Below are 23,658 nucleotides of genomic sequence, written 5' to 3'. Positions count from 1 at the left end.
TCCCTCTTCCCTTCTTATAAGGATGTTAACCCCATCATGGAAGACTTACCCTCAAGACAGTTCCAGTATTCAAAAGAAATTCTATTTGTCTTTATTCCCTAGATAAAACAGTATAACAACTATTTCCATAGCATTTACATTGTATTAGGTATAAAAAGTAATCTAGAGATGATGTATGGTATACAGGACATATGAGACTTCAGCATTTGTGGGTTTTGGTATCTTCACAGGGTCCTGGAGTCGGTCTCTCATGGATATAAGCTGATTTTTCTCAGGCATTTGTTATATTAACAGGTTTCTATTAATAAATGCTCTGACACAGCATGTACAAAGCAGACTGTCCCAGGTTGACAAGGATGCAAGACCCACTGTACTATAAAGGCCCCACTTTCAGTTAGGGTCTTACCATTTCAGTTCATGGGTTGTGTTAGCATTAGGACTTACAAAAGGTGTGTGTCAGAATTCTTGTTTGCCAGCATGTTTGGTTTGTAGCCATTTCCTTTAAGCTTCCAGCCCCCAGGACGTGGATGGTAGGAAAAGCAGATGCTTACAGGTTGTTGGTCAACCGAAAACTTTGACTTGAGAAAAATTAAAAAATGTGTGAGTATGTCATGGTTCTAACTCAGAAGGTACAAAAGCTGACTAGTCCTTTTCAAATGCCCTCTGGGGCTTAAACTCAGGGCTATGCATTTGCAAAGCAGGCACTTTACCACTTGATCTGCACCTCCAGTCCATTTTGCTCTGGTTATTTTGGAGATGAGGTCTTGCAAACTTTTTGCCTGGGATGGCTTTGAACTGCTGTCTTCCCAATCTCAGCTTTTCAAGTAGCTAGGAGTATAGGCGCAAGTCACTGGTGCCCAGCATAAAAAGGAATTTAATCAAAAAATTATAGAGGTGAATGGTTGTCATGGTTGTACATTATGAATACACTTAATGTCACTGAATTTTACATTTAAAATGGTTAAGATGAAGCATGAGGCCCTGAGTTCAATCCCTACCTAGTACCACACACACAAAAAATGCTTAAGTTGGTAAGTTTTATTTTATTATATCTCACCACAATAAAAAATTTCAAAAAATTGACTCAAGAAGAAGCAGAGAATTTAGTCTAATTACCGTACAAAAGTTTGGAAACGTGACTAAAGATACAACTCCCCTCCTCATTGGTGAGGTTTGAACTCAGGGCCTTGAGCTTGGTATGAAGGTACCCATTACCACTTGAGCCACACTCCCACCCCTTTTTTGCTTTAGTTATTTTTTAGGTAGGGTCTCACATTTCTACTCTGGACTGGCCTCGGATCACAATCCTCATGGTCTCCTATGTAGCTGGGATCACAGGCATGTACCACCATGCCTGGCTTATTGATTAAGATGGGGGATGTCTTCCTAACTTTTTGCCTGGACTGGCCTCAAATCTGATCTTCTGGATCTCTGCTTCCCAACTGCCTGAGCTACTGTGCCCTGCAAGGTACAACTTTTGAGAAAGCAGTAGGGCCAAATAGTTTCACACCCTTGTTCTATATCTTAACACACATACAAAAAAAATCATTTAGCTCTTATTAAACTGTTTAAATCATAAAACAAAATGGAAAGCTAAATTTGTTTTATGAAATCTGTACAACTTCAGTACTGAAACTAGGTAAATATAAATGTGTGCAAGTTCAAGAATTATATACCAATCTTATTTATGAATACAAATACAAAAATTCTTATCCTTAGCTAATAGGATACAGCAACTATCAGAGGAAGAATACAATGTGACCAGGTGGGTTTGTTGCAGAAATGCAAGGGTGGTTCCATAGTTCATTATATCAATGAATCAAAGGAATAAAAATACATATTAGCAGTTGCTATAAAGGTAATAATTTTTACTTTCTGGAGAAGACAGTCCTTATCTCCCAGCCATAGTTCATCATGCATTGAACCACCATGCTTTGTTCTGTCAAAATGTCAGCCCACTGAAACTATAGTCTAGGTAGCTACGTGTGAGGGACATTAGCTGATGCCTTATCACTTAGAGATGTGAACTGTAGGAGCTGGAATACTTTAATCTTTCTTATTGGTGGACTTTTCTAGAAGCAAGCCCCAGCCTGGTAGTTACTGGATCATTTCAAGAGGAATTCTCTTTCTAATGAAATCTAATTGTTAGGAATAAGTGATTCTAAAAATATACATTTAAAAATCAAACTTTCCAGGACAGGGACAGGAGGGAGAAATGACCCAAACAATGTATGCACATGTGAGTAAATGAATAATAATTAAAAAAAGATAATCAGACATTTTTAAAACAAAAAAAAATCACCTTTCCAACATACTTGATTATTATTTTATAGGACTATCCAGTCCCCCTGTCCTTATGTGACTGGATATGGATCCCCAGTGTAGTAATTACAATCTGCCTTCATCACATTTTGTCTGTTAGCCTGTTCTTTTGATCTGAGATTGTCACGGATGCTGGGTTTTATCAACCAAGGAATTTACTCTCTTCTTGCTGCTTGTCACCCGTAGTCTGGTTAAGATGTCATGTGTTACCCATCCAAGTAGACAAAACACATTTCCAATAAGGAAAGAAAGCTCTGGAATGTTTTTAGACTGAGTTGATTTTAAATGTAAAGTTTTATTTTCCACCTTTCCTTCAATTTATGGCAATTTCTTCATAACTTTATCTTCATTGAATTGTAAGCTTGAGAAGGACTTTAAAGTTTTCTGACCCAAGTCTACATCATACCAGGTGGCTGAAGCTTTCAGGGATACTATCTGATAAGAAGGCCCATGGGGCCCTTCGGAAAATGGGCTCTTCTGCCATTGAAACCCAAACGAAGGGCCATGTGGCCAGGGTTTCAGTGATAGTTCTACTCCAAATAAAATTTGAGATCTGGAAAACTCACTTAATCTCTGTTAGCCTTACTATCCTCATCCAAATTAAACTCTCAGAGACATTTTTCCATCTGAATATTATGTTTCTAAAATATGTACCACTCTTAATTGTCTAGCCTTACAACTTACCTCCCACCACACTCTTTCCTTAATACTACAGGTAATGTATACAAACATCACTTAACTTCAGAAAAGATCAATCACATTTCTCATGATCTCCTGAAGAAAGGAAGTTTTGTCATTATGAAACTATTACACGAACCTAAATTCCTCCCATTACACCATCTTCCTTCATTTGGATCACAGCTACCAACCTGCCCTCCTTGTAACATTCCCAGTTAAGACGCTCAAGTTGTTTTTCTTCCAGCTGATGAATATCAATCACTTTATTTAACCTCCCCCACCTCCTTCCTCCTGAGTCTCTCTGCCCTTTTATTCCTTTAGCTTCTGGCCCAAGTCTCTGTGACTCTGGTCATAGGAATATCATTGTAGGGAGATGTGTCATGGGAATGGCTGAGTGTTAGCCAGCACCCTTGCTCCTCACTCTTCCAGTACACTCTGTTAGACCTGGCCATGGTGGGGCCAGTAATGTCTGTCTGAATGTTCTGCCCTTCAGTAGTAGGATCTGAGATACCTAAGCAGGCAGGAAGAGCAGTGACCTGGCCCATGTTGGTGTGGAGGGGCAGTGTGGCATTGTTCCCTGGCCTGTTTCTGTGGGCTGTGGGTCTCAAATGAGCACTGGTCCCCCTCCATGGGGCATGGTGTCTCCTGAGCAGCCCTGTCTATTGTAAATGTCTTGGTCTATCTGGAGAGTGTCCAGTGAGGAGGGCCAGCCTCATATCTGAGCACATGCTGGGAAAACACCTCCACTTCTTTCAAGGTTTGTTTTAAGCTGGTTTCTTTCTCTGGGCTCCCTTACCACCCTCACTGGTGGGAGATTACTGTTTTAACAGAAATCCTCCTCCTGGAATGTTCCCTGACACAGTCTTCCCACCATCCCTGACTAAGGGTTGGCCTCTTCAAAACAAGTAGCAGGGACTGCGTTGTTCTGCGCACCCTTCACGAGCACCTGGTAGCGTAATTTATGGGTCGCCTGCTGGAACGGGAGTCGCTCTGATGTTCCCATGCAACAGTTCTGCTGGAGTCAGTCCCACAGGGCTCAACCTGCCTGAACAAAGCATCATTCCAGGCCAGTGCCCCACAATTGTTGACAGTGGGGCCACTTTTCTGTGGTTGTTGCTTGGCAACATCTCAAGGCCCTGTTTGCTGTTTGGCTCTCTGGAAGTGAACCAGCCCTGAGCCTCTGCCTCTCCCTGGTTGGATGATGCCTCTTCTCACCCTGCTGGCCTCGGATGGCCCCTCGGATGCCAGGACCAGGAACTGGCACCAGTAAGAAGCCAAGGTTCCTAACCTCTAGCTGCACCTTGGGTCTCCTGGAACTTTAAAAACAGCCACTCAGGACCTCACTTAGATTGATTGAAGTTTAGGGATGGGCTTCATTTTTGTTTTTTTAAAGATTATAGATGCCAGTGGCTTGGTGGCTTACACCTGTAATCTTAGCTACTTCAGAGGCCGAGATCAGAAGGATTGCAGTTTGAGACCAACCTGGGGAAATAGTTCATGAGACCCCCCCATCTCGAAAATAACCAGAACAAAATGAACTGGAGTTGTGAACTCAAGCAGTAGAGCACCTGCTTTGCAAAGCATGAAGCCATGAGTTCAAACTCCAGTTTCACCAAAAAAAAAAAAAAAAAAAAATATATATATATATATATATACATATAGATAGATAGATAGATAGATAATGCTAATGTGTGTAGGGTTGAAAACCAGTGGGTTAAGTCCTTGACTCTCAAAATGTGGTCCCAGACTGCCATTATCTACCGCTCAAGAACTTGTTAGAAATGCAAATTCCTAGATTCCATCCCAGACTTACTGAATCAGAAACTCTGGAAAGGGGACCCAGCAGTCTGCTTTAACAAGCCCCCAAGGGGATTCTGCTGCCTAATAATGTTTAAGAACCAGTTATAAGGTGTAATATTTGTGTGCAAAGCAAGATCGTAGCCAGGTACAGTGGTTCATGCCTGTAATCCTCACTACATTGGAAGCAGAGATCAGGAAAGATTGAAGTTGGATCACGGTTCAAGGCCAGTCCTGGAGTTTGTGAGACCCCTATGTCAAGTAATAAAAAGCTATGTGTGGTAGTGTGTGCCTGTCATCCCAGCTACACAGGAAGCGTAACTTGCCGGCCTGGGCAAAAATGTGAGACCCTATTTGAACGATAACTAAAGCGAAAAAGGCTGAGGGCATGGCTCAGCCCTTTTTTAACACCTGCCTAGCAAGTGCAAGACGTTGAGTTCAAATCCCAGTATTGCCACCCCACACCCCTGCAAACAAACAAACAAAAGGCAGGATTTTATGTGACATGGAATGTATTTCTGCAAAAGTACCAGTAGAAGAGATGTTCTGAGAAAGATGGGTTCAAAAGGGTAATAGTTGAGTTGTGTTGTGGAATTAGAGATGATTTTTTTCTCCCAAGGTTTTAGTAATGTCATTATTTGGTATATACAACCTTTGAAGATGTGGGGAGCTGTGAGTTGTGGCAATGCAGTACTTGGGGTGTTTTGCACTGACAGCTGGGGAGAAGTATCGTGAAGAATGTTTTCCAGAAGAATGGGTCTTGCTTGGGCAGGCTCAGTCTGGCAGGTTTAGCCTGAGAGCTGCTCTGGGGACTGTTTATCTCGTCCCCTCCTCCTCTCATTCTGACACATTAGAGTCACCTGGGGAAGTTGTACAAAATGACAACACCTGGGCCCTATCACCAAGAGTTAGTACATCGGAGACTCTGAAGGGGCTTACACATCAGTGTAGACAGGTAGGCAGATCAGCCTTCCTAGAACATTTAGGTGTACACAGAAAACAGAAAACTTGTGCTCATCCTTGAGGTTCTAAGGAAAGCAGGTGATTTCTAAGAAATCCCAGAGGTCAGTGTTTGGCCAGGGGCACAACACTCAAGAACTTGGGAGCATCCTAAGAGCAAGACATTGCTCTCTCCACTTCCCCGCACCACCAGGTTGGCATGTGGGTGGGTGGGTAAGAGTCAGGTGCCCTAAGGGATGAGTCTATACTTCTAGAAGAAGTGACAGTCTCCCTGTGCCTCAGTTTCCTCATCTGTATTAACACTATTGTTAATCACCTTATGGGGGTAATCGGGAGGACTGAATGAACTAACACATGTAAGATATTAATATAGTGCTGATCATACAGTAAACGTTAGTCACTGCTATTCCATGCTTTTGGCCTTTGTTGGCATTGGTCTCCCTGAGCCACCAGAGCCTGGGGTGAGTTGAGCTGAACTTATCCTTGAGGATGGCTGGAGTAGAATCCAGTACAAACTGATGCTTCAAAAGTTTCTTCTACTTTGGGGTTTGAGGCCAACCCCAGGTAAAAAATCCACAAGAACCCATCTCAATTGAAAAGAGCCAAGCATGGTGACATGCACCTGTCATCCGAGCTATGTGAGAGGCATAAATAGGAGAAGGCTGGCCTGGGCATAAACACAAGACACTACTCAAAAAATAACCAAAGCAAAAAGGGCTGGGATATCTGTGGTTTCCAGATTGTGTTCATTAAAATTTTATATGCCAGTGAGGTATTTCAAGAGCTTTAGAAATGCTTGATTTGGAATTCTTGTTTTAAAATGCTATTAAAAACTGTAATGGCAAACACACATAATTGCATTGTTCTATGTTCTCTTTTCCTCATCAAAGCACCCTTGGCTCCCATTGACTTTCTGATAAGTAGAAATAAATTTAAACTTACAAAAGAGGTCTATGATAATAAAATACCACTTTTATACTTTCATGGAAAAAAAAAAGAGAGAGAGAGAGAAAGAAAAAGGGCTGGGAGCATGGCTCAAGTGGTAGAACACCTGCCTACCAAGTGTGAGGCCCTGAGTTCAAACCTCAGTACTGCCAAAAAACCAAAACAAACTAAAACTTCTTCATCTTATTATTAGTAGTACAGTCTTTTTTTTTCCTGTCCCCATTTCTTTCCCTGGCCAGTTCTAGGAACATGGAAATGACAACAGTGTTATTGTCTTGTCAAATTCATTCAAAGATGTCTGGAAGGATCAGTTTGTATGTGCTCCATGGCTGGCTTAGGAAATTATGGTGCACAAAATCACACAGGTGTTACTAGTCAGAGCTAGCATTTGCAGTAGGTGCATCCCATCCCAATACCTTTGGCCTTTCATTTCTCCACAGTGGGGACTCTTGGTTGACTTTGGATTAGGTCAGAGTCTCCAGTCCAGGCCCACCTTGTTTTTTATTTGTCATTTCAAAAGTATCCTCCCAGATGTGATCTGATTTGAGCCCATCGTAGTCCAATCTGGTTCCCTAACAAGAGACCATAGACTGGGTGTTTAAACTGCAGACATTAGTTTCTCGCTATTCTAGATCAAGAGCCAAGATCAAGGTACTGGCACCCAGGGCCCAGTGAGGTCCTTGCTTTCTGGATTGAACATGGCTGCCTTCTTACAATGTATTTACCTAGTGGGAAGATAGGCAGCAACCTCTCTCATATCTTTTCTTATAAGGGCACTAATCCCATTATGAGGGCTCATCACTATGACCTAAGGCCTCATCTCCAAATACCATTACACTGGGCATTAGGGCTTTAGCATGGTGGCGGGGCGGGGGGGGTGCAAATATTCATTGGATGTTAGCTCATTCCATAGCAGACCACAACAAGTGTTTCCTTTTCTGCCTTCTAATTACTTCTATGTACGTGACAAACCTGTTTTCCTCCTTTGGCTTCAACTTCCCCACCAGGTGAATGCTACCACAATGTTCCCTAGGATCCCCTGTCTATAGTCAGCCTCTCTCTATGCAACCTCTTCCTGTCCTGGCCTATGTTTAGTGGAACTAGGGTTTGAACTCAGGGCTTTGAGCTTGTAAAGCAGGTACTCTACCACTTGAGCCGCACCTCCAGCCCACTTTGCTCTGGTTATTTTGGAGATGGGCTCTAGTGAATTATTTGCCTCCGCTGCCCTAGAACCTCTATCTTCCTAATCTCAGCCTCCAAGTAGCTAAGATTATAGGTGTGAGCCACCAGTACTCAAGTTTGGTCCATGTTTTTTGGTACTGGAAGGCACCTGTGTCTGACCATGCTGTCACCTTCCTCACACCTGTGATGAACTCTCCTGTGATTCAGAATGCCTTAGAAAACTGTGAAGACCACTCATTCAATGTCAAGGTGTGAGATCCTTGACAAGGACGTGTGATGACAGGTGGGCCTGAGACAAGGCCCAGTGAGTGAAACCCAGTCATTTTGCTCCATCTGATCAGCTATGGACATTTCTTTAAAGAATCAAGGCTAAGTAGCATGTGGCCAAGCACAGTCACCAGCCGAGAAAGGTCATTCCTTCCTCTCATCTGAGACCTTGCCTTTTTTATGGAGGCTTTTTATAGCCCACTTTCTCGGGAGTAGCTTTGTTCTTAATTAAGAATTCTAATTTTAAAATGAGCTCTGACCTCTTTCTTTCCATACTCATTCTACTGCTTTGATTGCATTGATGGCTTAGAAATTAAGATTCTTTACTATTATCTCTGTTTTCCTCTGTGGCTAGTTACCCATGTCAAATTGCTACTTTACAGAGATCATAAACAGGTTCATTCTGCTAGAATGTCAATAAAGGCTTTGGGTTTTTATTGAAATGCCAAACAGGATGAAAGGCCCAATGATACCCTTATTCCTCAGGGATGCATTTTCTTGTGGGTGGGACCTGGTTAAATGATGCTTGAACCTTTACTTACACTGAACCTTAAAGAAGAGAGCAAGGGGAACAGAATACCTCCTTTAGAGCTTGGAGAAGTTGGAGTTTGGCAAGATCAGTTCTCTGGGCAGAAGTTAATTAACACTACAGAGTGTTATTTCTTCTGGGTGTCACCCTCAGTGTGTTACTCGAAGCCTATAGGCTTTGAGCAGTTGATAGAATGGTCTTCTCTGTGACACAGTCACAGGGCTGAGAAGCCCACTCAGGTGCATGAGGAGATCATCACACAGATGTGATCTGCAAATGGCAGGAAGCAGCCAGGTGCTTGCAGTAGAATAGATCATGAACTGAAACTGCACATAACAATATGATAAACAACCTCAAGGCCAGGTGTGATGTTTCATGTCTGTAATCCAGCTACAGAGGCTGGTAGGATAGAGGTTCCAGGCTGGCCCTAGCAAAATATTATTGAGACCCCCATCTCAGTTAATAGCTGGGTGCAGTGGTATGTGCCCGTCATCCTGTCTACAAAGGAAGCATAAATAGGAGGATTGCCATCCAGGCCAGTCCACCTTGGGTGAGGGGTATGCATGATGCTATTCCAAAAATAAAGCAAAAAAAAAAAAAAAAAGGACTTGGAGCAAGGATTAAATAGTAGAGCACCTGTCTAGCAAGCACAAGGCCCTGAGTTCAAAACCCCATACTGCCAAAAAAAAAAATTAAAAATACATGTCAGATAATAAAAGTGCCAGGTTATAGTGTATAGTTTAATACCTTTGCTATAAAGTTTGAAACAAGCAAAGCAATGCTTATAGATTATCTCTTGCTACAGACAGGTAACCATGACATCATGGAAGGCCATGGAAAGATGAATGCTGAAGCAGTGGGAGGTGGTGCCTCTGGGGAGGGAGAGAGGTGTGAGATGTGGGGGGCCTTAACAGGAACATCAGTGGTTTCTCTGATGCTTTCTTAAAATGGTTGGTGGGCATGTGAATTTAAAATTTTTATATTTTTAAATGACTGTGCTATTTTATAATTTTAAAATGTGATTTGAAAAGGAGAGAGAACATTTCCTCATCTGTGTAATTGTGGTTTTTAATTTTAAGGTTGCTAAAGGGAGTTTTCCAGGGCTGATTAGCTTGGAATTTGGTATCCTGCTACTCCTTGCCCTGGTCAGATTCATCATGGTGCTTCTTCACCCATAGTACTATCACCAGTGGGAAAATGAGAAGACAGGAGGCCCCCTATTTTGCTACTTGTTAATTTACTGCTTAGGAGTGAAGAGTAGAAATTTTACAGTAAAGGGTATCTTCACATTTTGAACATATTTTGTTCACTGATTATAAAACCGATAGCCAAAGTTGACAGAGACAACTTGAATTCTGGATAAATTCATAAGAATCTCCTGCCAAGGCTGAGGGGCAGGTGAGTGTTCTCCTTAAAAGCTGTTATGCAATCCTTCCTTGCTCTAGTCCCACCTGCCCTAATGAGATGGTTTTGTTGTTATGCTCTGAAATCACTGTTTGCTTTCCATTAACAGCATGGCCGGACGCCCTTGCATCTTGCTGCCAATAAGGGCCATCTTTCTGTGGTCCAGATCTTGCTGAAGGCTGGCTGCGACCTCGATGTGCAGGACGATGTGAGTAGAAGCCATTTTTCTACCAGGGGAGGGCTTGGCAGGGGAGCTTGTCTGCCTAGAAGCCCATAGTTCTGAGGTGGGATGTAGTAGATGCTCTCCCAGTGCTTTTTTCGCTGTGTTCTGGTTCCTGTGGTAGGAAGGACTTTCTAGGAAAGCCCTGTTCTGAGACCCATTCCCATAGCAAGTTGGAATTTGGGAATGTGGATGGTTCTCCTGCCATGGTTCAAGTGGCAAGCCTCCAAGGGAATTTTTCTGTGGCCTGTCTCAGTACAAAGGAATACAAACACCAGTGACTGTGGGCAAGGCCTATTGGAAGTGTAGGTTGTTGGCCAACTTTACCACTGGAGAAAAAGATAGGACTTAAAAACATTATTTATTCCTTTTTCACCTTGATTTCTCTTGGTCAGTGTACATTTACTTGGAAAGGACCCATTCAAGGGGGTGAAGGAGGGATAAAGGACATAGATATCACAGATTCCAAGGAAAAGAAGGTCTCTAGGAGGAGTTTCTTCTTCTGGCACTGTGTTATTATTGAGACAGCTACTATCACCCCAGTCTGAGTCTGTCCACTCAGATTATTTAGACAGGACTTGGCTTGGCTCCTCTAGTGTCAACTGTCCATTCCTGAGTCTGTGAGCTGTGGCTGGGGTGGGGTTACATAGTACAAGGGTTGTCCTGTTGGATCTTTGGAGAAGGTGAGTGCTCTAAGAAGAAACTGTATAAATTGTCCCCCAGTGAGATATTAGGAAAAAGTCCAATGATAATGGGATTGGAGGTTATTTTCAGAAATTATTTCAACTCTTGGTTGTGATACAGTTCTAAGAAATAAGAACTTGTGTGAGCAACACAACATCTTGAAAAGTTTGCCCTTATTATACATAACCTCTTTTAGTCCACCTTTGATAACTCTGGCTGGAGTGTGTTATTCAGATTTCAGGCCCTCAGCTATGCCAAGATATGGTTTACCATAGTTCTTTGAGTTTTCCTTGCATCTCTGTGCACTGTCCTAAAACTTGGCAAGCACATTTATAAGTGTGAAGGACCACGTTTGCAGAGACTTTCCTAAGTATGGCATTGTTTAATGTGTGGGCAGAGGGCCACCTAGCGTCTCTCATAAATCTCTGGTTATATCTGGAGCTGGTTAGGTCATCCAGGATGTTATTTTCAAAAGATGCTGATTTAGCTTTAGGCTGATGATTTTTACCTTGGGTCATAATACTTTATTTTTGCACACTATAACCAACATAATACTCCCCACCCATATCATCTCCTTAGATGACAGGAGGAAAATATAGCAACAGAGAGGAGAGGCTGACTACAGGAAAGCTGGGGCCTTGTGTTCCCCGTACAAACATGTTAAGATCCTCCAGTTTTCTCTTTGCATAATTAAAGCCCTGGTTTGCCACTGTGGCAAGGCCACAATGACAAACATGCTAAACCATCCGAACCCAACCCCCTGCTTGGATACTCAGCTCTGAGAATAACTGTATTCTCATGAGGCAAAACCCATGCTAATTTTCTACGACTGCTCCTCTTTCTCTTGGGCAAAGTAGGAAGCAAAACAGGCAAGAGTCGTCACAAAGTGGCCAAGGTAAGATGCATGGGCAGAAGGAAAGCCTGCTCTGCTTCTAGATAATAAGACCCTCTTTCATTTATTGGAATTGTTTTCTTACATCTTTGCCTTGCCTTAGACAAATGATGCATACCTTGCTTCTCCCACATAACTTAAAAAAGACTACAACAGAACTTAACACAATAACAAACTAAAAAACAGCTGGAAATGGGGAAAGTGTAACTGACTTTCACTAGTTCTGAGGTAATGCAGTCATCAGTCTACAGTCCTTGGCTGACTTCTGTGCATTTACCACACCTGTTGATGGTCAACCTTGAAATACATGCAAGAACTCAAGGAAGGAATCTCTTTATGCTCTTTAAAGAAGCTGGGAGATGGGCTGGGAGAGTGGCTCAGGTGGTAGAGCACCTGCCTAGCAAGCACATGGCTCTGAGCTCAAGCCCCAGTACTGGGAGAGTGACCCAGGTTGTAGAGCACCTGCTTAGCAAGCACGCAACCCTGAGTTTAAGCCTCAGTACTGCCAAAAAGAAGCTGAGCAATTACGCATTGGAAAAAAATCAGTGTAGAAGTTAGCTGTTTTGGATGGTGGGTAGAAATAGAGAGTGTTAATGTTATGAAGAATTTACTACAAACTTCATATTCTACAGATACTGAGCTTTATGGCATGGTAAGGACTGAGAATTAGTTGAAGAATGACCTCCAGTGGCCTAGAGTGGGATTATTACGAATGTCTACTCATGGAAAACAGTTCTTTAGAATATGCAACTCCAGGAGCAAATTCGGTCTCGCTTGCTGCCGGTCCTGTCAACTCCCAGTGGAGCGCTAACACTGTCTCTGGTTGGTCAATGAGCAATCACATGACCCCCACCTCAGAAATAGACCAGGACCCTGTGGCCGCAGTAAAAGGCATGATGGAAGAAAAAAATAAGAGAAACCAGAGAAGAAAGACTAGGAAGAGCCCTAGAAGATCAGAGAGAAAAGAGGTCAGCACCCTGCTTTGTACACCTTACCTGTGTTGAACTTCTGGGTAGCTGGCAACATGTCTGCTTTGGCCCCCGGGCAGAGTAGTTCCCCCAAAGAGGGGCTCACTCCACTCTTGCATGACTGGGGTTTCTTTGCAAGCTTGGCTTTGGAATACTTGCTGGTCTTACCACATAGGAGAGGGAAATAAAAGTATTGCAAAACAAAACTTTAGACCTCAGAAGTTCCAAAGCTCTTAAGTGAGAAACCATGTCTCAGAAAGACTGAGAGCTGGCAGTTCATGTCCTGCAAACAGGTCAGTATGTTCCAAATCAAAGTGCTGGACTGCAAGGTTGCTGGCTCTGCTACTTCTGGCATTTTCCCTTTCCTTCTTTGCTGTTAATTATTCAACAAATAGGTCTACAGTGTTCCTGCTCTATGCTAAACACTTAGAGTGCATATTGAGGCCCCAGCCTCTCAGAGGCCCCTGGTCTTTGAGCCCCATTTTAAGGTTAATTGGCTTCACAGGTTGGAATAAGCTAGGCCTGGATACAAAAGAGCCTTGACTATTTGAATTCTGGTCCAGCCAGGCTAGCTGGAATTAGCTAGTTATCCTAAGCAAAGCTTATCAAAAGAATTTGAGAATTAGATGTCGTAACACTTGGTGCATAGTAGGGGATCAGTAAATTCTCACTGAGTAGATACTTAGATCATATAGAAATAAGGATTATGACAGAGTTATTGCTTTGGTCCTTTAGTATGTCGATCACATCTTGTGTATGGTGTGTGTGTGTGTGTGTTTTACAGCACTTTTAAATTTTGTAGGCGCCAAGAGTTGATTTGTAGGTAACTGATCTTGTTTCACTGAGGGTTTCAGGGTGTTGGGCTGTTTGTGTTGAATTAAGGGAAAGTCATTCCAAAGTGACAAGCTGGGGCAGCTCTTTGTTTATGAGTTTTGTCTCTCTCAGAGTCTTTCATTCGTGTTTTGGCAACTTAAGAGTGGCTGGTTTTTAAGAGAAAGTATATTGCCTAGTTCGCTAGAAACATCCCGCCAGTATAAGCAAAGCTAATTGTCCAGCCATTTACAGAGGAGTACAACTGAGTGTGGCCTGCACAGTGGTGCCTCTGTGATTGGGAAGCCAGGAGCCAGGCTCTGAGCATGTCTCTGTCTGACAGGAGTAAGTTGGAAGGGGACTTGCGTACTGGAGATAGGTAATGAACGCAACTGACCAGTCTCCACAATGAATGGAGTTGTCAGGTTTCCTCAGAGGGGACACCTATGCCAACTGGTTTGCAACAATTTGGGTTCTTCCTGCAGCTTTACACAGGTAGTTAGATGTCCTTGAGTCTTGATAATCCATCTGGAAACTCTCAATGGTTAGGTTTAGCTGCTTTCATTGAACTAGAGTTTCACAAAGGAAAGTTGTTTGTAAGGGAGCAAATACACTAAGTTAATGATGCATGCAAGCACACATAATGGTGCTGGGATGGCCCCACAGCTGCATCAACGCATGATTTAGTGAGTAGGTTATTGAACATGGTGAAATGTTAGACCAAGTCCTGGCAGGGAATGCCTGTCACATGAGCTTCTGTCCCACAAGTATGGCTGACATGATTTGCAGGCTTGGGATTTGTTGCTGACACTTCAAGCAGAGCACAGAAAAGAATGATAGGTTTTGTCCTGTAAATTGTGGTTCTGATCTGCCCAAGGAGTGCTAGCTAGATGCCTACTATTTGTGGAATTATGAAAAAGGCCTCCAACAATTGGAAATCTGGCTGATTCAGTCCTCCCCTGAAATCTCACAGTTCTTGTTGAAACAGAGCATCATCATTCTTAGCAGGTTAGTAATAATATGTCACACTTGAGCCTTATTTGGGGAAAATTCATTATCAGTCTAATAGGGAAATGGGAAGGTAAGACTTGGGCAATATCTCCTCTGATGACTTATTTGGCCATCAAGCACCCTTATCTGAAAATAATTCCACGGATGTTGGAGATGAGTAACAATAGCATCCTCTGGTCCAGCGTCACATTTTCCTTTTGACCGCATGGCACACAGAACAAGTGGGTCCTTTTTAATCAGGGTCTGAGAAAATGGACAAGAAGAAACCTAGTCTCAACCTGATTTATAGTGGGGAAAAGGCTTAGGAAGCCAGGGAGAGGGTGGTGATGGCCATCATGGTAATGGGGCTGAATGTCCTGACCCCATTACTCTGGAAGTCCCTTAAACCTACCAATAACCTATCAAAAAGGATTCTGAGATGGGGATGGTCCATTTGTGGTGTAGTCTTATGGCTTAGACTTTATTAACTAGTAGCTTTTCCTAATGCTCAAAGTTATATATGTTAAATATAAAAAGTTGGGAAATATTAAAAAGTATAAGGAAAAAAATAAATTCACTTCCCCTGTGGATTTTTAAAGGAAGACTGTTTTTTTGGTAGTACTGGGGGGTTGAACTTGCACTTGCTGGGCGGGCGCTCTACCACTTGAGCCATGCCTCCAGCCCTGGATGGAGACTTTTTTAATTTAAAGAAAGCAGGTTTGAGTTTTGACTAGGATTGACTGGATTTTTTATTGTGATAAAATGCGTATGTAGCATAAAATTTGTCACCATAACCATTTTGAAGTATACTTCAGTGGCAATAAGTACATTCCTAATTTTTGTGCAACCATCACCACCATCCATCTCCAGAGCTTGTTTTTTAAATGCCTTTAATGTGCATTGTTGTTTGTTATAATTCCCAGGGAATCAGCATTTCATTAAGACTACTTATACTTAGTGGTGCATCCCTTTTTAAAAAAAATTGTTATCTGTCTTCTAATAGTCTCTCTTGTCTCTTGGGCTAAGGGCCAGGGGTGCCCCAAAGTGTGTTCTTTGTCTTGCCATGCTCTGTCAGGAAAATTCATGTATATAAATCTTAACAACTGAATCATAGAGTCCAAAAAAGGAAGGGAGGGACCTTGGGGATCATTAGGTGAAGATCCTGGGGCCCAGGGAGGTGACAGTTCTCTCCCAAGGCTATACACAAGTGAGGTCTCATCCCCTGGCTCTGTGCTCATTCCTCTCCATCAGAAATTTCTCCATTTCCAAGCCTGACCACATGCTGGACTTGCTTTGCCTCGACTTGACTCCCTGAGTATGTGTCAGATAAAATATGCTCTTAAAGACTCAAACACTGTCATTGTAGTCGTGACCTTCTTACCCCTGGGAGTGTTAGCCCTTCTCCCCTCTGTAATTAGGGGAAAGCTTCAAGTTCCCTTTGGTGCCTGAAGGAGAAATTGATTCAGCAATCCCATGAATCTGATCACAAAGAAAAGGGTTAGAACAGCATAAATCAGTGAGGATATTGTCAGAAAATAACCAAAGAAGCTTCTTAGACATATGCAGGAATAGGCTGCAGTCTCTGAGTCCTCAGATGAAGCACAGCAAACCCCTGTGTTGCTCTTGGCAAGTCCAAATCAGTGAACAAAATATACACCTGGCATCAAAGCATGAGTGCGACTAACTGACTCAGCTGGAGAGTGATTGATTCCCCGATGAACCAGGACTGTTGTGGGAAGTAAAGACTGCTGGCATCACATACAGGTTCAACTGCATAGCACACACAGCCCGGTTCTTCATACATGTTACTGCCACATCCCTCTGGGTAATAGGAGGAGGCCTGATCCTCATTCTGAGCTTGATCTGAGGCCAGTGAGTTTGATTCTTGCTATAGACCTAAGATGTCCTGGAGTTTGTGAACAAAATTGCTCTGTCAGTATGCACTCTCTACTAACAGGACCACATAGCTTGCCTTGCCTGTGGTGACCAAACCCTTTTGCAAGTAACCAGTCTGCTCTGTGTGGGGATAGGAGATTCCCTGGTGTCTGAGTGGAGGAATTTGTGGGGTGTTGGGGAAAGCTGATTTCTGCTTCTGTGTAACTTTGCAGGGGGACCAGACCGCCTTGCATCGGGCCACGGTGGTGGGGAACACTGAGATCATCACGGCGCTCATCCAAGAGGGTTGTGCTCTGGACAGACAAGATAAGGTGAAGCAGGGCCTGTCAGCTCTCAATCCCCAGGCGACAGTTGCAGGGGTTTGTGGGGGCTGGAGGAGTGCTCTTTGGCCACTTTTGAGTACTCAGCATGTTATTCCTATCTTACCACTGTGATTCAACACAGATCAGCCCACAGCTCCTCCTAAAAGAGCCCCAGCCAGTTGTATCTATTTTAAACTCTGTCCTTCCATTCTGTGGCACCAGTGACAACCAAATGAACCCAAGTGGTAAAGGGAAAAAAATGTAGATATCATGGCCTGCAGAGGCCCAGAGTGGGTGGGGCTATGATCTCAGACATTCTGTTTACTTTTGCTTTTTGGATAAGGAAGCAACTTAATTTCTTTAAACTATTGGAAGAAAAAAAAAGAAGCCAAATCAGTTCTTTCTTTAAGGAATCCTAATGGCATATGTTAACCCAATGTTTTTAAATTGTCAAATAATCTTAAAATAAGGAATTTTGCAATTACGTGTGATTTTGCCTCTGCTTACTTTTTTCCCCCTAAAAACATTTCATTTAAGTATAGAATACATGCAGAAAAGTGTGGGATTTTGCAATTAAGTGTAATTCGGTGTTTGCTGCTTTTCATCTAACAACTTTTCATTTTGTGCGCAGAAAAGCACACAAATTGTAAGACTCGCTGCTTGTGAGGCTCATACCTGAGCACACCTGAGTGGACGCCCAAATCAAGAGGCCACTCCTTCACAGCATCTGGAAGACCCCTCCCTGTCACTTCCCTTCTCTCCTCTTGCTTCTGCTTATATAGTTGGCCCCCTAGCCTGGCCTCACATCCCTGGCCTTTGGGCCCTAGACTTCGTCTTGTGGGTGTCAGTTGAATTAGGTGTTGTCTCTTTGGTACACATTTCCACATGTTTCTAGAGGCACAAGTGTGTCTGAGTGGAAGTCGAAGCCATAGTCTGAACATAGAGAATGTGTCTGCACTGGTCCTGCTGAGCACCCTGGCCTGGAACCTGTCCCTCCATGCTTTCCATCCCTGTAACACCTGCCCTCCCAACCCTACCCCCCTTGCTTCACTGCACTTTGTACTATTTCTTACTTTTTCATAAAAATATGAGTCAAACATGTATAAGCCATGTTTATTAGACGGTTTTCATCTTATAGCCACTTGAGGACAGTTGTTTATCTTGTTTACACATCACTGTTTCCTTGGTACCTGCCCATTTGTTTAGGGTCCTAAAGTGTTTAGAATAAGCTGCAGGACATTAAATTTTGGGGAAAAAATCAGGAACCTACCAATCAGGCCCCTGGAACTTAAGAAGTTGAACTCTTCTTTCCCCATCTTTGCAGCATTCTCTCTGGTGTCAGGAAGAGTGGACTCCGAGGGGCAGTGGAGATGGGAAGTAATGGAAAATGGCCTCTCAATAATGTGCCTTGCCATTAGACAGACACTGTAGGGTTCTAAGGCCTTTCTCAACAGGGGCTTCCCAGAGAGACCTGAGCCGTCATGCCTTTGTGTCTCTACACGTCTAGGCTGGCTCTTATGTATTTCTGGCAGAACGGAGACACTGACCACTCCAATCACTTTTGTATTTGTTCTGTGGTTCAGATGAGAAACCCCAGTTGAGGAAGGCCCTATGTATACTATAAAAATCTATCCTAACTGAACACGGTGGCTCAGGCCTGTAACCTCAGTGACTTGGGATGTAGAGATAAGGAGAATCATGGTTCGAGGTCAGCCCTAGCAAAAAGTTGGCAAGATCTCATCTCAACCAATAAAAAATGCTGGGCATGATGGTGTACACCTGTCATCCCAACTATGCTAGAGGCATAAATAAGAGGATATGGTCCAGGCTAGCCCAGGCAAAAGTACAAGACCCTATTCTATATTCTAAAAATAACTAAAGCAAAAAAGGCTGGGAGTGTGGCTCAAATGGTGGAGCGCTTGCCTAGCAAGTGTAAGCCCCAGTGCCACCAAAAAACAAAACAAAATCATCATGCCATGTTGACCATAATGACAAGAATTAGGCCTTGGGTAACGCGACTTCTCCCTCTGTGTTCCTTAGGACGGGAATACAGCCCTGCATGAAGCCTCCTGGCATGGTTTCAGCCAGTCAGCTAAGCTGCTCATTAAAGCAGGAGCCAACGTGCTTGCCAGGAACAAGGTGAGGCCCGGCAGGTGCTAGAACTCCTCATTCCCAGGTGAGGGATGACTGTGGGTCTTCTTCCCTGCAAGAGTCTCCTCTCAGTGAGCAGAGATTGCTCAGAGGGGAACGTAGACCCTCCAGGGCCAGTCCCATCCACAAGGGTCATTTGAAGAGAAAGACAGAAGTAGATCCATGTCTGGCCAGGACCATGCCCACCAACAGTGCTGAAACCCTCCTGATGGGAGAAGCCCCCTGACTGCTGCTGGGAACCTACATCAGATTATGTTCTCATCACTTGACACTATTGTACAAGTATAGCAACAGAGAGTTGGCATGAAAAATACCAGTGAAGAACCTTAAAATACTAATGTCCAACAGTAGCAAGAGTGTTCACTCAGATACTACTGGGGAGGCATGATGGGAACAGCCACCCTTGGGAGGCAACTTGGCAAAACAGTAACCTTAAAAATGGTTCTTTCAGACTGAGGATAGGATGTAGCTCAGTGGTAGAACATCTGCATAGTCTGCATGAGTGCCCCAGTTTGATCTCTAGTACATTCCCCTAAAAAAGTTCTATATTTGTACCCTGTAGCTACACTCCTAGGATTCCCTTCTAAAAAACAAAAGGCAATAAAATAGACTGGTAAAAATTACTCTCAAGGATGTTTATGACAACATTAATTAAAATATAAAAAATGTGGGGAGAGGGATTTAAAATTTTTATTCATCATTATAATGAATATGATTAATATAATTAACACCATAGTTTTGAAGTTAATGCCCTTGCATTGCAAAAGAGCATGACAGAGGGGTTCAAAATCATACAGACATGTCTCAGTGCCCAATGTAAATTCATATATAAACCTGGAAGGATGTCATCAGTATATGAACAGTGGTTATGTAAGGAAATTGAGGACTGATTTTTGTTTTTGTTTTTGCTTTTTGCCCTTGCCAAAGTTCCCAAGCTGAACTGATTATTTCCTTCACAGTTGGAAGAAGAGGCATATTTTCTTTTAAAAATAAAAAAAAGCATTATCCATATTCCTGGGGTTTGGCAGTCGTGGTGAGAAGGGGTTCTAAAAGGGCATGTTGTCTTTTCTGTCTTTAGAAGGCCAGGCTGGGTCTGTGGCAAGTGTTAAAGTGTTAGGAGTCGAGGACTTACCACAATGCACATCTGGAGTCATTGGATGGTAGCCATGGGTGGTAGTGGAGTATTGAAGTTGCTGTGCTAGAGTGGGGTTTGGGTGACAGCAGTCTGGGTACCATGGGCAGCATTAAGTACCCTTCCTAAAACATACACACACAGTATATGTACAGCTTCACAGCACAGCAAGATCTGAAACTGAATATCTCTAGTGTAAGACATACATCTCTATGCAAGATATTGAACACCAATATCAAGAGTGAGCTCTAATAATATTAACCAACCTATCAGAAATGGACTTCTCCATAGTTGTGACTTCTCTGGGCCGTACCTGCTGCAGGACATAAAAATGAAAGCTGGAAACATCTCGGTGAATGTCATCTTCATGAGGAATGACAAGCCTGCATCAGTGGCTTTGACCTTTGAAATCTGGCCCTAACTGCTGTTCCATTGCCTGATTAGAGTGTGGTACAGCAAGCCACCCCTGTCCTCATGGACACAGGAACAGAATAACCGTCCCTCCTCATGCATTTCCCTTGTTTTCATCTATCTCCCTCTCCTACCACTCTTCACATCTTAGGACATTTTCCTCATATCTCCTATTTGTCCCTCTCCTTCCACACTCATTTTAAGACTTCTGGATTATTTTAGAAGCCTCAAAGCCATTTGAGTAGCTCGAATCTAGTGCCTCTATCCTGCTCTTCAACTCAGAAACCTTCCGGTGAAGCTCTGGGCCTCCTCCTTTCCATTACCTTCCCCAGCATGCATCCTCTGCACTGTCAGAGTGGTTCCTGTCTCTCTTTCCTGCACTCCTGCCCTTCCTTGCCTTTGCTCTCCAACCCAGGCCTCAGCCTCCCTCCTAGATGGTTCACAAGGCTGCCTGCGGCTTTCCCTTGGCACTGCACACAGCTCTGTACTTCCATTGACTGGTCAAATGTTTCTCATGGTTCCCATATGAGTCAAAAGCTTGAAGGAAAGAATCAGGCTGTGCCTGGCAACATCACCAGTGATGCTGGCCTCACCGCTTGGCAGGCTGGTGGCTTACTAGTTTTTTGAGGTGGTGCGTGGTCTGAACATGGATTGATAAATAATCACATTTTCTTTTTACACCCATTCCTGGACATCCCAGTTCATGGATAAGTAAGTTTGAGCTGGGAGCCAGTGTATGACATAGGTATCGCTTGTGACACATTTAGGCCATCAGCTAGTCTGGGTCTACCTATTCCAACACACTGCCTCCTATCCTAAGGAGGGCCCCAAGAGCATTATGGAAAGCCAGAAGTTCTCTCTTTAGACAGTGACTAAGATTTAGAAGCACTGGTAAGGTGACTTGTGCCATCCCAGAAGACTTTTTATACAGCCAGCCTCTTGGAAAGCTTCTAGAAAGATCCTCCTTCTTATTTAGCAAATATAGCAGCCCCTGTGTGGGAAATGAGTACCCATTGCTTAAGGTGGCAAAAAGAATAACCTATTACACCTATCTATTGTAGGTTACATTTTTATTGTATTTGTTTTTTGTTGTTGTTGTTTTACTGGTGGTCTTGGTGTTTGAACTCAGGATCGTGCACATGCTAGGCAGGCACTCTACCACTGGAGCCACTCTGCCAGTGTAGGTCACATTTTTAAATGTCAGGTTTTGACGCAGAATTTACATGTATAAAGTACTTTTTTTTTAGGTATGAAAGCGTATTGTTTTATGACTTTTGACAAATGTATACAGTCCTATAATCACTACCACAAGACAATAGAATGTTCCTGTCACCCATGTTCCTTTGTTCCCTTTGTTGAGAATCCTTCAGTGACCTCCTCCTAGCCCCTGGCAATCACAGATCTGTTTGCCTTTTTGAAAATGCCATACAAATGGAATCATGTCCTATGCAACCTTTTGTGCTGGCTTCTTTCACATAACATCACGTGTTGAGATTCTTCCATGGATGACGCGTTCAATCCTTTTATTTTTGTGCTGCATAATAGTCTATCAATGATACACAACAAGTTTTTTATCCAAACAGAAGGGATTTACTTTTCTTGATCCAAATTATTTCTACATATTTGATATTTTCTTCCTGATGAAGTAAATTCTGATGTGTTACATTTGTAGAACCATCGTATTTCTTTTATTTCACTCATTTATTCAGTGCATATTTAGCTATGGTCTCAAAGCCATCAACTTGGAGACAAGTGGGAGTAGATAAAATGTGGGTAGATCCTTCATTGCTAAGAACTAAGCTAGCAGTGGTTCCCTTTCTGGACTTTCCTGGGGAATTTTAAACCAAATAAATAAGGGGAAAAAAAAAAATCCAAGCCAGGCTTGATGACTCAGCCTAGGGTGAGTGACTATCCCAGTTTGCTGTTGACTGGGAAGTTTCCCAGAATGTGAGACTTTCAATGCTAAAACTGGGACCTGCTAGACCAAGTAAATCAGGGTCCCCAGGAGAGCTGCAGCTGTGCATTGGGAGGTCTGGAACCGCCCCCTCCCATGATTGTCATGTCCAGCCCAGAGTTGAGAACCAATGAGCTTACCGAGTCCTCAGGCTATAGTCTTCCAATCCTACATTCCTGCAGGAAGCAAAGAAAAGATCCAACAGGCCGGCTACAGCTAAGGTTATGATGAGAGGGGCAGTAAGGGCACTGGTGATTCAATTTTCAGTGATATGTTTATTCCTCATTCCTCTTTTCATAAAGTCAAGAATCTAATATCCTGGAGTTTCGGCAGGCAGTGCTGTGAGATCCGAGGAAGTAAGCGAGGGGAGGAAAATGCAAGAAGCAGTCAGTGTGATAGCTGTGTGCCTATATCACTGCAGGCCTGGCCCAGCTCTTGAGTCCAACAGGACAAACCCTGGACTTGTAGATTTGACCTTCTGAGTCCAAGTTTCCCATTACACTGCCTGCTTTCTGTGTTACTTTTCTAGGGTTACCAGCCACCTTGCACAACCTATTCCCATAGAACCAAAAATGGGTTCCTGATCCTTGGTTGTCATTGTGAGGTGGCATGTTGAAGGTACAGCGTAAAGAAAGCAAGAGGATTTTTCTCTATGTGGCAAGCCACAGATGCAGCTGTAGTTCCTGTTACATGGGATGCCTAATCACAGGTCAATTTTTGATGTTTCAGGACAAGTCCAAGAATGGATAATTTGATAAAGGCGTATAGGTTAAGTCAGTTACTGTCAGCCTGTACTTCCAGGAAGTGCTCTGTGTGGCTTTCTTTATGCTAGCACTGAGAACTCACTGTAGTCACAGCTTCTGCCCATGTCCTGTCCAAGAGGGATGCTGAGCTGAGCTAGTGTACAGCATTTCATCGTTCAGAAAATGCCTTCCACGGGGCCCTGAATTGATCCTTCACGGCCTCAGAAGACAGGGCTCACTCTCCCTTGTCCTGGTAAGGAAGCCAAGGCTGAGCATTGCTCAGTGACTTTTATCCAGTAGGTGGCAGAGCCAGGGCTGGGAGCAGGGTTTTATGGTAGATAGGACTCTTGGGCCTGTTTGGATTGCATACTTTGGAGCACCCCTTGGACTCCATCAGAAGGCTGTGTGAGCTCTGACTCTT

General features: G+C 43.3%; 1 protein-coding gene across 4 annotated transcripts in view; it reads left to right on the top strand.

The window, feature by feature from the left end:
- Nucleotides 1-23,658, top strand: part of Ankrd6 (ankyrin repeat domain 6) — a 183,757-nt gene that overhangs the window by 142,566 nt on the left and 17,533 nt on the right. For 2 of the 4 annotated variants that reach the window (XM_074078201.1, XM_074078181.1), the window contains exons 1-4: nt 10,194-10,292; nt 12,513-12,848; nt 16,757-16,855; nt 18,887-18,985. In XM_074078201.1, the coding sequence (XP_073934302.1) occupies nt 12,558-12,848; nt 16,757-16,855; nt 18,887-18,985 (489 nt within the window). In that variant the 5' untranslated portion in view covers nt 10,194-10,292; nt 12,513-12,557. Of the gene's footprint in view, nt 1-10,193; nt 10,293-12,512; nt 12,849-16,756; nt 16,856-18,886; nt 18,986-23,658 lie in introns of those variants that run through there. The other 2 variants (XM_074078188.1, XM_074078196.1) reach the window with 1 other exon arrangement.

The sequence above is a fragment of the Castor canadensis genome, chromosome 1 (assembly GCF_047511655.1).
Source record: "Castor canadensis chromosome 1, mCasCan1.hap1v2, whole genome shotgun sequence".
In the NCBI taxonomy this organism is placed as follows: domain Eukaryota; kingdom Metazoa; phylum Chordata; class Mammalia; order Rodentia; family Castoridae; genus Castor; species Castor canadensis.
Note: the sequence above shows the minus strand (reverse complement) of the source record. Positions and strands in the feature narration are given on the sequence as shown.